General features: G+C 26.4%; 1 protein-coding gene across 2 annotated transcripts in view; it reads right to left on the bottom strand.

Annotated features, from left to right (window-relative positions):
- The window catches only part of LOC127281465 (uncharacterized), a 136,048-nt gene that overhangs the window by 72,725 nt on the left and 47,804 nt on the right, over positions 1-15,519 (bottom strand). For both annotated transcript variants that reach the window (XM_051305185.1, XM_051305186.1), the window contains one exon: positions 9,838-9,901. In XM_051305185.1, coding sequence (XP_051161142.1) covers positions 9,838-9,901 — 64 coding nt within the window. The remainder of the gene's footprint in view (positions 1-9,837; positions 9,902-15,519) is intronic.

Genomic DNA, 15,519 nt, shown 5'->3' with positions numbered 1-15,519 from the left:
TTAACTAATTCAAAAGACAAAAGTGAGTCACTAACTCAGATTAGTTAAAATTTTTATACTAATTCAAATTTAGAGAGTAAATAAAATTTAAAATAAATAATCATTTTATTTTTATTAGACGTATATGATATGAAATTTTGAAAAATTTAAAAGCGGAATAACAAAAATATAATGTCATTGAACTAATATATTTATAAGCTAATAAACGGATGCAATAAAATTTTGCACTTGCAATTCAAAAATAGCAAAATAATATAGCAATCAGAATGATTGATTTAGTATATATAGTTTAATTTTAACTTCTTTTTTATAAATTTTTACAGCACTTATGAATTGTGAAAATATTTGCTCTTGAAAACTGAGTAAACAAAACCATTTTTCATATTTGCCTCACATATAAAAATTTTCTCTTTTTACTATATATATTTATATAAGTATATCATAATTTAAACTAATAATACAACACTTGGAGTCGAAAATATTTCCAAGAAACTCTAAGAGAATAATAGTTTTAAGCTCTAAATATTTTAGCACATATTCCCCATTTAAAAGCAGGGTCAAATAACGACAGATTTAGAGAATAGTTTTCTAGATTATCAAATAAATATTTACTTGAATCAAATAATTATTATTTAAATTAATTAAATAGTATTTGTTTCAAATACAGAAATTATTGACTTAAATAGAATTTATTTAATTTAAATAAATATTTATTTGATAACAGTCAAGGATTATTTGAATCAAATAATTTTTTTTTAATTAAAAATTTAAGAAGACCTATTTAAAGCTGTTAATTGTTTATTTCCCACTCAATTGGCGTAATTCAAGAGAAATATGGGTTAAGACCTGAGGAATGTGGAAGATTCTTAATGCCAAGAGTGGATTTTCCAGGAATTTGCGCAAAAGAATCCGGTCGTCATTGCGATAAATAGAAAAAAGAGAGAATGAAAATTTTGCAAGAACACAAAAAAAATGGGTCACAACACCAAATTTGTAAGTGTAGAGCGTTCACGCTCCCAAAATATATAAAGGCTCACGTGCGAGAAATCAGGGAATTCCTTATAGCTCTAATGGCCACGGGGCAATATGGCAATTTGCCAAAATTCTGCGTAGAATCGCGAGAATCTTTTCATATATATATATATATATATATATATATATATTCACGGACCCTGCTATATGCAATTTAATAGTCAGTTTTGCTACTTCTATTCAATTTTTTTAACTGACTAAATATGTGTATCGTAAAACTTGGTAAAAACCTCATAAACATCAAATTCATTCTAAGAGCGAGCTATATAAACCGGAAATGTATTTTTTAAGCAATAAATTTTTTCATATAAAAAGAAACAAGAAGAAGATATGTTATCCAAATGGTAAATTATGAAAAATGTAAAAATAAGGGAAAAAATAAAAATAGTAATAATTGGAAAATATATTTTTCAATATATATATATATATATATATGTGAATTACAGTTAAACCTGGTTAAGTGAGATAAAGTAGTAATTTCAAAGATCGAGATTTCACTGATGTATTTCTAAAATTTTGATAATTTGATAACAAAATCCTTTTATTAATATTCTACAACTATCAGAGAAATATTTTATTTGCGCGTTTATTTCAGACAAATGAAATTTATATAAACCAAATAAAAATATATTTGTCCCAGAGCTTATATTGTCTAAATTTTAATTAATGAAAATTCGTTCACTAATTTAAATTCATAAAAATTTCAACTATTTTTTAGTCATTTTTCATTAAAATTTTAGTAAAAGAAAAAAATTACGAAATCAAATAGTAATAATTTATACTAAAAATTAGTGAAAATTTCTACTAATTTGAATTAAAAAATGAATTCTCACTAATTTAAATTTATATGAATAATAACTTTTTTATTTGTTTCAAATAAAAGATTTCATTTAGTATACAAATAAAATTTTATTTAGCACAAATAAAATTTACTTAAATCAAATAAATATTAATTTGTCTTTGATTGTAAGGCAAATACATAATATATCATTTATCTGTGTGTACTATATAAGTAAAATAAATTAACTAACTATATTACTAAATTAATTGACTGTATTTTTTTATGTGCCTAAAGATTTGAACGTTCAAATGAATGAAAAATTTTACTACTTTTTTAATTTCAAATTTTATTCTAAAATATTGATTTTTGTATCTAAAAGTATAAATTAAATTTTATTAAATGTTTAACGTACTTTCTTTTATTGTTGCGTATAGAAATTTTAAAAAAAATTATAGAGCAACAAAATTCATTCATTTAAACGTTCAGAAATTTAGACACATTTTTTTAAATTAAACCTTTTTTTGCAATTTTTATTTATTTTATTTTATATTTGTTAATTATTTTTTATCAATAAAATAAACAAAAATAAAGAAAATAAATAAATATATATATATATATAATTACAATGATTTATACATTAAAACGTCAAAAATGTATGATTCAATTTTTATTGTTGAAAAATTTTTATCACCATTTTATCTGAAGCAAATCAATCTATAACGAATTTACGCACAAGATTTCTGAATCAAAGAGGTAATCAGATTTATCCAGTAATCTTTAATATACATATATATATATATGTTACGAAATCCCTGAGTCATATATGTAGGTGAGTTTATCATCGAATTAAAATTTTTAATTAACATTTGACATCTGTATTATAATTTTTAAATTCTTGTTATCTTTTAATTATAATATAAAGAATTCAAACTTTTTAATATCTATTTGTAGAAAAAGATAATTTCCCGGGTAGAAATTTTTTCTTGGCCCAAACCTGGACCAAATCTGGCGTACATAAAATTGGCATGAAACGCCTTACCCGATGTGGGCCACAAGATGAAGCCACATTTTGACGCTTCCCAGATCTGGCCCATATTGGGTGAGGCGTTTCAAGCCATTTTTGGGCCAAATATGGCAATTTCTACACGGGTTATAATTATTATAATTATTATTATATACATATATAATAATAATATTAATACTAAAAGTTATTATTATTATTAAAATTTATAACAGACAAAAATAGTTTCAAAAGTAACAAATTAATTAAATAATAAGAAAAGCCAAAATATTAATAAAAAAAGAAATAAACACTTATGGAAAAAAAATGAAAATATTTCTCAGATTGTATTTTTATTGATTCCATTAGGGATTAATTATAAAGGTGCACCTTTATGAGATGAATTTTTGAAATTGAACGATGAATTTAATAAAATGAATTTTGATTTTCAGTTATCTAACTCAAATAAAATGAATATTAAAATTAAAACTTTACGTCTGACCATATTTGACTTATTTCACTGAATATTTTATTTGACTATACATTTTATATACTCTCCCTCATAACTAATTTAATTAATATAATATATAATAAAGTAAAAAAGTTTATATATATATATATATATATATATATATAATTTCAGATATATAGATTTTGAAAGTGTAATGACTGTGACTATGATGCAAATAAAATGCATTTCATTGAAGAAAGAGAAAGAAATCGAAGTAACGACAACCTCGACCGAGAAGAACGTACGTGATGACAATATTGACGATCGATTTTAACAACTCGAAGAGAGAGAGATAGAGGAACCCTCTCAATCCTAAATGCAATCGATCCGAGGTTAATTAAGCGCGTCTCATAGTTCACCATGGCAAAGACGTCTGGCGCCGCCTGCTGTTTTCCTTCATTCTTCTTCTCACAGCTCGATAAATTTATCTTCATTTGAATTCGAAATGAACAAATGTTGATGCAAATAAAAAAAAAAAAATAAAAAAAAAAAAACTTAAAAATTTCCAAACACAAAAACTTTTAAAAGAAAACATTTTCTTTCACTATACACTGAAAGACTTTTCATTTCAAAAATTAATATAATGCATATTTCAAAATCTCTGTTTTTGTACTACACTAAAAAAAAATTATTTGATTCAAATAATCGGTTACTGAATTATTATCAATTTTTTTTTTTTTTTTTATCAAATAATTATTATTTGAGTGAATTAAATTGTATTTGTTTCAAATAAAAAAATTATTGGTTCAAATACAATTTGTTGAATTCAAATAAAAATTATTTGGTTCAAGTAAATATTTATTAAATAAATAGTTAAATAAGAGTATTTGAATCAAATAAATTTTTTTTTAATGTAAATTATAATTGTAAAAATTCTTTTCAAAATTCTTAATTTTTTTAAGTGTAATTAATTTTAATTAAATGACTTTGGTTACAATTAGTTTTTAATTATTTCTTAACTCTAAGAACGCCTAATTTTTAAATAGAAAAAAATAAACAAAAAAAAAAAGATAATTTTTGAAGAAGACACTTTTTGAAAACGGAAAGTTTGCCAAAAATTTTGAATGAGTAATTATTTTATAATTTAAAAAAAAAGTGAAATGCAAAAAGAAAATTCTCTAACTTTGGGTGTTGGCCAACGGGAAAATGGAAATAAGTGCGAGTTTCTTGACGAGATGAAGTTACAAATAACGTGCAATGTTCCATCCCTTAGGCGGAAATAGATTGCATAAAGAGACTTGGCACGAGGTTGAGCAATTCGTAATCTACTAGGTTAAAGTGAGAATAAGAAAAGAGTAATAATAAAATGAAAGGCACGAAACTAAGTCCAGGACAGCCTCGCGAATATGACTCACTATATTCGAGCGAATCTGATTTTTCAACGAATAATAACAACTATTTTTCCACTTAAAAAATGTGATATTAAAAGTTTCAACTAAAATTTATAAATTTATGTAATTTTTTCTTTGGAAAACTTGCACAATCATTTGAATCGTCTTTCATTATGAAAATGATGCATAATGAAAAAGTAATTGACCGTCTAATGAGTTGGCCGATAATAATCAAGGAATTCCTTCACCACTTTTGTGAATTAGTAAAACGTAAAAAAAAAAAAAAAAAAAAAAAAAAGTTCAAGAAGAAAATTTAATTTTTATACGCAATCAAAAAAAGAATTTGTTTTTACACTAAAAAAAACATTTTTTTTTGAAACAACCAAATTTTTGTTAAATCAATAAAATAAATGCATTGCTATACAGTTAACTAAACTGTATGATTGAATCAATCAAATTTTTATTTGATTCAATCCGAGTGTTGTTTTTTTTAAGTCAAAACCACTTTTTCTAACATTTTTTCTTCTTTTTGATTATCAAGTTAAAAAAAAAATTTTAATTTAAAAAAATGAATAACTATAGAAAATTTTAGGAGAGTAATAATTTGGAACAATAGCAGTCCTTGGTCCCATAATTATTTGAGAGATACATAGTTTCTTTGAAATCAAAATCTAATTTAGAAGACGCACATATGTTTTGTTCCTGATGATTTCTTGATACATATAGACTGACGGAATTTTGGCGGTTTGACAGTTGTCTGATCACAACACTTGTGACAAGTTACGAAGACTTTATTCTATTATTCCCTGAACTCATAAAAAATGTCAAATGCCACTTATTTTATTTATTGTTGTATATATTGCTTGTGAGAGAAATAATAATAATCATTTTAACAATCCGAGTGATGTAAGTCACAAAAAATTTATCATCCATACACGTGGGAAGATTATAATAATATTTAATTAGACTGTAAATTGAACTTCATTTTATTTTTAAACAAATTCAGATTTCTTTAAATAAATATAAAAATATATTTATATTATAATGTAAAAAATAATTATAATAAATATATAATATATATTTTTATTGTTCAAAGAAAGTATTCATAATATAAAACATTTTTGTGTAATAATTGAATATTTTTTATTTTTAAAATCTGAATCAATGTGTAAAATTTTGTTTCTGATTCAGAGAAAAGAAAAATAAAATTCATTTGTTTATCTTTGATTTAAAGAACTTTTCACTTGTCAGTGAAAATTGTTATCTGGACCAAATATACCATTTTTTTTTGTATTAACACAATTTTTTTGTTAATTCAAATAAATATTTATTTGATTTATATAAAAGTTTAGATTATTCAACCAAAAGTTTGATTAACTGTAAACGTTTATTTGGTTGTTTCAAACAAATTTTTTTATTAATGTTTTTTTTGAAATTTTTACATTGTCTGGTGTATTGCATCGATGATTGAAAAATTGTGTTTTTTTTTTATCAATAAAATACACTTTTGCAATCTGATGCTTATGTTTTGCCGCAAATTAGTCATCACGCGTTTTTCGAATGGCAGACACTCGCGACGCAAAGATTTACAGTTAGAATTTATGAGTACAGTTATATGCGGTATGTACCGCAGTCGCGTTCAAATGCGTATCTACAACAGCTCTATACAATCTCTATATATATTCGATTTATATACGCCTATGAAATCTGCACGTTAGATCCATATCAGAAAATTGTATAATGATATAGATGTTATTGATAAAAATCGTGCGCGTTATATATATATATAAATACTCTCTAAATCTGAATCAGTGAAAATTCCATAAATTTTTCAGTGACTCACTTACATTATTTTAAATTTTATTGAACATTAGCCAAAAATGACTGTAATTTCCCTCGTTGTAAAAATAATTATAATTCTCCAAATTCTTTTATTATAATATTAATATTATACTTTCTACATTATCATCAGTATATATAAAGTCTTTGTGAAATTATTAGTTAATTAAATTATTATATAATTAATTAATTAAAATATTTTAAACAGCTTAATATATTTCTATATCAAACCGTTCCGCACCTTTAAAAGACGATCGCTAGCAAAGCGTTTTTAAAGTTAATTTTTCTATATTAAAAAAAAATAATTTATATATTGTTATACACTATTTGAAAAGAGAATTTAACGACCTTTCGATTGGTCTTAACATTTTTCTTAATTTCCCACAATTTTATAAAGAAATTTCGTTTTAAAATATTAACCTCTTGATATCTCAAAAGACCCCCACTTAAATTTTCTTATAACTTACGTGAAAATAAAGCTTAATTTTTCTAGTTTCCAATTCCCTGTGATTTATTATGGACAACTTTAAGGATTTTTGGATAAAAAAAAAATTCAAAATGTTTGTTTTTGAAAAATTTGATACGAAGCATATAAAGTTGAATACAGCCTTCATCAGAGACGAATTTCATTGTTTTGAATCAATAATAATAACCTAAAGATTTCTCCAGATAATAATTATACTTAATTTTTTAAACAAAATAAATTTAAAGAATAATTTTGAAATCACTTTAAAGCACTTTATTAAAATAAACATGATTTTATTTATCTCTTTTTAGAAAATTTGGGCACCGAAAATTTTTATTCCAGTATAGATTGTATAGATTAAAAACGATAAAATTAATTTTATGAATATCTATTAATAATAATAAGCTTCAAAAAAAATTTAGTACAAAATTTACTAATTCAAATTTAGAGAATATAAATTATATAAAAAGATGAAATTTAAAATAATTAAAAGAACATGATGTAACTAATGAATGAGAAGAAAAAAAAATTGATCGCCACGATCTTTACTGTATTTCTCGGAAAATATGTGCCGTGTAATATAAAAAAAATGCTCGATTACGTGACTATTGTAACGCGAAATGAGTCAGAATCTCCAAGAAATATGGTATTTATACAATCATATTCTTTCATCGTTAAATTACTGATTAATAGTTTCGTGGCATTTTAATTATTAGAACTAAAAGATTTTTTTAAAATATACAGAATATTTTGGTCAAGAATTGATAACATAAAAAATTTTAATTTTGTTTAATATTAGAAGAATGAGATATGATTGATATTTATTTATTGAATTCCATCTCGAAAATTCTTTTGATATTGTTGATTTATAAATAAAAGATGGTAGTTTTTGATTGGCTTAATGGCTTTTTAATAATTTAAAGTCTATATAAAATGACGCGTTTCAACACATTTTCGTGTTCTCATCAGATATAAGTCTGTAAAAATGGATTATACAAAATTGATTTTATAAAAGAGTATAAGATTGTTGTTAATATTAACAGTAATAATAATTATTAACATACCACATAAAAATGATAAAAATTGAATTTTAATTATTTTTTGACATGTTATATGTTTCGTAGAAATATTTTAAGAACATATATATATATATATATATATATAATCAATGCAGTCTGCAAGGAAATTAAGAATCAACTATTATTTGTAATAACATTTTTGTAAAACATTTAATAAATAATTAATATAATATATATGACCAAACACATGATTATTACCACGTGTTGTGTTGAAAATTTTGGTTATGAAATATGTCATGGATAAAAGTAATGTAGAAGGAGAAGAAAAAGTGACAAGGTTGATATATCAAAGGTAAATATTCAGCTGATTAAAGGTAAGCCAAATCAAAGATTAAGGCTTATAACGATTATAGGCATAACAGTTTGGATTTAGGGGGGGAGGGGTAAGGGTTTCCAGTTTCGAAAAATCGATTTTTTCTTTTTTTGCTATTCTTGTAGTTGAACATATCAAGAATATATTCCCAAAATTTGAAGTCAATTAGAGCAAAACTCCCAAAGTTATTAACAAGTTAGTTCATTCACTTTTAAAAGTGTGTGTATTTCCGTCAGTTAGTTGTACGTTGGAACAAGGGATTGTTCTCAGTGATATAATATAAGGCAAATACTTGAAAAAAGAGGCTGAAGACATCGAAACTACTGTAGGGAGTCTATACCCTATGGAGCTAAAATCGATGATTCCGTGTAAGCTGAAAAAATAATTTTTTTCCTTCTGTTTTAGCCTTTAAAACTTTAAACGCGTTTTTTTCATAATAATTTTTTAAAAGTCCGTGTTCAATACAAAGTATTCTGCAAAAGTTGAAGTTCAATCTGAAAATGAGGGAATCTCAATCCAGAGATGAAGAAATTCATTTTAAGCCTATGAATCCAAATTATTTAGTGATGTATTTGTGTTAGGAGTTAAATTGGTTTTATTATATCTTTCGATTCTTTTGTTAATAAATTTGTTCAACAAATCAATGGGGTATCCGTTTTCCATTAAAGTATTAAAAACAATATTTATGTTTTCAAGATGGCATTTGGGATGAGAAAGCTTTGTGACTCTATCTATTAAAGAATAAATATAATACCAATTTTTATATTGATGTGATGATTTGATTGATAATTTAGATAATTTTCTGAATATGTACTTTTTCGATACCAATTTGTTTTTATGTTGTTGTTGTTAAAATCCAAAGACACATCAAAGTAGTTTATTTTTTTGTCTTGTGCAAGTTCCATTGTAAATTTTAAATGGTTATCTTTTGAATTAAATTTATTAAGGAAATGTTGCAGTTTGTTAGTATGTATAAACAACAGATAGTGTCATTAACAAATCTGTAGTAAAATATAATTGTATTATCTATTTCATAAAAAATTTGTTTTTCGTAATATTGCATAATTACTTTGGCTATGATCGTGTTTATTTCACCCCATGAGTGTGCCGAATTGTTGTCTATAAATATTATCTTGGAACTTGCAAAAAGCATTATCCAAACATAATTTCAATCCTTTAATAAATTCATTACATAGAAATTTAGTGTGTTTTTTATAATGCGACCAATTTGATTTAACAATTTCTCAAACCAAATTGCAATCAATATTTGTGAACATTGAAATTGCATTTAGTGAAACTATAGTGTATATTGTATATTATTAATAAATTGACAAATACCTTTTAATGTGTTTTTTGATTTTGAAATTTCTTAAAATTTGATGATAGAATACTGATAAATTATAAAGTGGAGAATTTATAAAAGAGATTACGGGTCTCAAAAAGGGGGTCAAATAATATTAGTAAAAATATTGAGAAACAACTCACCAACATATTTCTTGAAAAATTTGATTGCAATTCTCTGGATTTCATTGTAATTAGTCGAATCCATCTGAAAAAAATTAAATGGTGTTTAATTAACAAAAAAAAAAAAAAAAAATTCTTGAATTTTGAAAAATTTTATTTATAATTCTAATATTTAATTACTTGACTATTTTTAATAATAATTGTCTAGTAACAGATATAATTTGAATGATGTAAATATTTTTCATTCTGTAATATTAAATGTATGTATACTGTGATGATGATGATCATCATCATCTTTGGTTTGTCCGTCGTTTCCATGCGGGAATCGCGGAAGTCTTTATAAAAATCTCACCGAGAGGATTGAGAGAGAAACAGGCTTGGGCGTTTTCTTAGAAATCCTATCGATAAAAGGCACGGAGATCCGCGATGATTCTGTAGAATCATTCGGGTCGGAATAACCGATCGCTTTCAGCACGATCTCACCTTCTTGGAAACAACTCAGCGCGCGAGGTCGTGTAAAAATACTCAAGTTCAGGGCGAGCGAGGATTCTGGATATCAAGGCCTGCGGGTTAAAAGTATAATTTTTTTCCCTTGTCAACAAATCCCAAGTCAATTAACAAAATACTGAATTAAAAAAAAAACAAGCCAATTCAAATACGCATTCAAAATCTATACAGAATGAAACTATTTTTTACCATTTCTTTATATAGACAATATATATTTGTATTTCTTCTTCTGTTTTAATAAATAATATAAATAATGAAATAGAAATTGAATTGAATTAACAAGAGCAAAAACTATGTTTTAATGAAAATAGTATAGTTAAATGCATATTTTACATAAAGAGAAGCAATGTCTATATATCTTCATTTAATTGAGAATACATATAGTTTTAATGATATCTTCAGAAGATTATACACATTCTTAAACAACCTTGAGTATATTCTAGGCAAGGTCACTGTCCGTCCTGTACAGTGTGTGTAAAGTGTGTACAGGACATAAGCATGTGTACATATATATAAGTATAACTTGCACACAACATATACTCATTTAATGTGTACAGGGTCTATAGGGAAGACCAGTTTCTGTTGAAGCTTATAGCTGACCCAACGCGGTCAGCAAACTCTTCTTTAATAATACATATAGGTATACATATACATATAGTGGGAATACTTGTCACGATCATCATATTTCTATATATTTATGTCTATATATCTATGCACATACTCAGAAAAAATTTCGTTTGAAACAACCAAAAAAATGTATTGCTATTAACAGTTAACCAAACTTTTGGTTGGATCAATGAAAAGTTTATTTGGCTTAATCAAATTTTTTCTGTGTTCAAGAAATTTATTAAAATAAACCAAACGTTTATTTAGATTAAATAAATTTTAATGAATTCAACTGTTAGCTTAAAGGTATCAAATTAATTCCAAAGCGGATCCGAGGCGGATCAAAACGTTACATCTCAAAATAATTTGATATGTATTTTGGTATCAATACGAAAGAACCTTTTATACAATAGTTATGATTTTTCAAAAAATGCAATGCTTACATTTTGGCAATTGGATCACTTCAGGAATTTCGCCCCATGTATATATATATATATGAGAGTACAAGGTGCGAAAAGTGATTGAGAAAAAGAAAAGAAAAAGTTAACTGGAAAGGGGTTAGGGATGGTAACACTTGGTGGGAGCAAAAGGTGCTTGGTAAAGCTAAATAAGCGACAAGCTTGTAATAAGAGCTGGCAGAAAGTTAAGTGAACCAAGAAGAGAAGTTGGAAGGCCCGCGCAATGGACGACGAGAGAGAAAAAGAGAGAGAGAGAGAGAGAGAGTTCCAGGAACTTAGCCTTCTCTTCGAGAACTCCATACTCGTGCAACAGCTTTTTACCCTTGCTCCACCATAAAACCGCCCACGCCCATCAATTTACCCTCCTCCTCCTCCTTCTTTTTTTCTCAATACCAATGTTTTGTTAAACACATTGCAACATTATACAATATGTTGAAAATATGACGTGAACATTCAAAATAATAAATCTGGCAATTAGTGTATTTATGCACTGAAAAAAATATGCTATTGAATCAACATGTATAAAAATTATTGATTCAAAAGCATATGCCATAAAATTTGTAAAATATTTTGTAAATTCTATAGCATATGCTTTTGAATCAAAAATTTTTATACCTTTGGCAGAAATGCTATTGATTCAATAGCATATTTTTCTCAGTGTGGATACTACCAATTGGATTTGTTAGTTCTAAGGGTCAATCCATTATATTTTTACAAAAACCGTAGCCGGTCTATTCTTTAAAAATTTTGAATCAAATTTTGCTTAAAATTAAGAATTTTTCATTTACTTTCATATGATCAATTGAGTCTTTAAATTATTTATGTTGAAATATGAAATATTTTACCTTAAATCTTAAAGCTTTCCTCACCAGAAAAACGGAAAATTACTATTTTGGTTTTAATAATCGAATTGAACCTTCCATTCCTTCACTGAGAGAAGTTTAACGCAACATCTGCATTTATTGTGGAACAGATATTGTACCTCAATCATGTGCAGACGCAGTATTAAAATCAAACAGCAGCAGCGTCAATTGAGTACAGATTCTGACCTAACTTATGGGACAAACGATTTAGTACAGTATATGTCCACCAAAAAGCGCAGCTACGATACAACTTAGAACCGATGTTGCTCGAAAGGTTAGGTATACACTATCTGAACGTGTGTTTAGTACGAAATCTGCGTGTTTAACTTTTCTCAGTGTTGGTTTTGAAATTTCACGTTGAAGAAACAGATATTTTCCCAGTTAAAATGATTTTAAAATATAACATTCCATGAATGACATTTCAGATTAGAAAACAAGTAGATTGTCAAATGGAAGTTAGCTTGTACGTGACGTTTAGTATTACCGATAGTGAACACTAGGAGCGCTACATTCGCGCGTCACGTACCTATTTAGTTATAATTCAATTGTTAAAAACAACCCGCATTAAAAGAGTAAAAATATTTTTAATTTTAATAACGATAGGAATCTCAATTATTAGCCATCTAATCTCAAAAAATCGATATGCAACATAAGAAATTACTAATTTATTCATCAAATGAATCGCCACAGTTAAAATTATGCCTCCCCTCAAAAACAAAATAACTATACAATATATTCAGGCTCATTAAATAATAATGATAATAATACAATAACCATAGACTTTGTATATTATATATATATATAGTATTTATAGTTTCCAAAAAATAAATAATCTCAACAAGTTGTTCTTTCAAATCAAAGAAAAGAAGAATGATACAGATATACCTATATATGTATAATAATTTCCAGGAATGAGAAATTTAATCCATTATTGAGAATCATTTGCTCTTTTGTTGAATTGATACAAATTTGTAAGAAAATTGGCAACATTTTTGTAAGCTACAATGTATAGAAGTCACGAACTACAAATTAATAAATATAAGGAATATATTAAAAAGATGAAAACACACGGAGCAAAATTTTTGGTGCTGTATCACATAATCATTCGTTTCGATTGTATATCCCGAGGGTAATTGGAGGTAAAAGAAGCACGTATGATGGGCATTGGGGAGCAATTCCAGGAAAATTCTCGCGTTGGCATTATGAACGGTTACGTGACGTGCGTGGCAGCTCCCGTTTTCTTCTTCTCTTCTTAAAAAAAAAAAAAAAAATTTTTTTCGAAACCAGTGAAATGGTTGGTACCAATATACTTGCTGAGGCTTAAGACGTACTAAAGGCCCGAGAGGAGTTCTTTTGTGGAAGCCATCTTTGATTCGTTCTTAGAATTGGTAAAGCCAGCCAGCAGGCAAGCGCGTCTCTCCCTCGAAGCGCGCGTGGGCAACAATCTGTATTTTTTATCTGCAGCCTCTTTTTATTCCTTATTTTTGCTTCTCCACCACTTCTTCAGTTTCCTATCTTCTTTTTTTAGTCGCGTCTCTTACCCCCTTTTTTTCATGCATGCGCTAGTACATGATTTCTCAAATTTACAAAATGAGTTCTGACTACCTATATATATATATTTCTCGGCACCTACCGCCGCACGCTTACTAAATTTGTTTTTTTTTATTCTCTTTTTAATCCCCTTCCACAATAGCCGGTAAGCTGATTCGTAAAGTTGTTTCCTGACCTCTTTCGCGAGAAGACTTCACTCCTTTAGGAACTGGTTTTCCCCTCTCTCTTTCTCACTCTTTGAAGATCCCGAAGGTTCTAATTGCTCCGCAGGCGCGCTAATCCGCGTTGAATTTCTTATTGTCTTTCTTGTTCTATTTTTCTTTCCTCATCTTATTTTGTTTTGCTAAAACATTCGCATACTTTTTTCAGTAACGCAAAAGAAGTTTCGACCACATCTATCTCTATATATGGTTTCTTTCACAATTTTTTTTTTTTACTGACTCGCACATATGTTTACTACACAGAAAACGTACCAGTGAAACTAATTTTTTTTTAAAATTTTGTATGTAGTTTAAAAAAAAGATTTTTATAATTATCTTTCAAATCTTTTTCATTCATATAATCTTTATTCTGCAATCAACAAAATCTTACATATTGTAGAAAAAGTTTAGCAATTTATTGACAAAATATTGATTTTGCGAAACAAAATTTTATAATTAAGAAAAGTGTATATATTTTGTAAGAGAAAAAAATCCATGACATATGGTAATAAATCATGTCAATAATTACATAATGTTATATATGTGTACAAGAATGTTTAGGTGATTTTTTTTTTGACAAAAAAAGAACTCGTAAATAATCTCCAAGCAAGATAGAATGATTTTACAACCTCGGAAGTGAATTTCTTATAACGATCTTTAGCAACAAGAGTAAAATTTCTGCCTTATATAGAGGTGAAAAAGCGAGAACACTAAATATTATTTTTTATCAGTCTTTTAAGAATCAGGTACATTCTAAAACTGGCAGCATTATAAATAAGACATATATATATATATATATTATCTGAAGATAATTTCAAAATACTTGCAGCAACTATTGAATTTCGAAAATATTTTAAAGAAACGTGCGGTCATCTTAAAAGAATTTAAATATTCTAAGAGTATATTTATAATTGCATCCTAAAAGTATATCTTCACTACGTTTGGAAGTTGAAAAAGTGCTAATTTTCAAATTTCATATCATATATAATTAGGTATAAGAGATATTGAAAGAAGCAATTTCTAATGAAACGCATAACAAGGAATAATTAATTGGCAAATCACTCAAAGACCACTCACGTATAAGAGAGCTATATACTTAAAGCTATTTTACCACGTGGATTGGATATCTATTTATAACACAGCTAGTGACACTGGAAGTTATATAAGTTTACATATTCATATATCGAACTGTCTTTGTGCATCCTCCGTTTTATATTGATATATATAAGCATATATTTGTTAGTGTGTAGGTATAATTTCTAACAAAACTTACAAGCAAAACGCCTTCAATTTTTTTTTTTTTAAACAAAATTACACAAATATTATAACTTAGGTAGGGTCAGTTGGGGTAAATGGGGAAAAAATCCCTATTTTTCACAAATTACGTAAGTTTCTTCCTTTAAAAGATAATATTTGCGGGTTTATTTTTTTTAAGTTGTTATTTACATTCCCAGGATTAATTTTATGCAGCAGAAAAAAATTTAAATGATCTTTAAACGCATAAAACTAACTGTCCCC

Source organism: Leptopilina boulardi, unplaced genomic scaffold (genome assembly GCF_019393585.1).
Source record: "Leptopilina boulardi isolate dan_hultmark-lab unplaced genomic scaffold, ZJU_Lbou_2.1 LbouV2_269, whole genome shotgun sequence".
NCBI classification, from domain to species: Eukaryota; Metazoa; Arthropoda; class Insecta; order Hymenoptera; family Figitidae; genus Leptopilina; species Leptopilina boulardi.
This window is presented reverse-complemented; position numbering and strand designations above follow the sequence as displayed.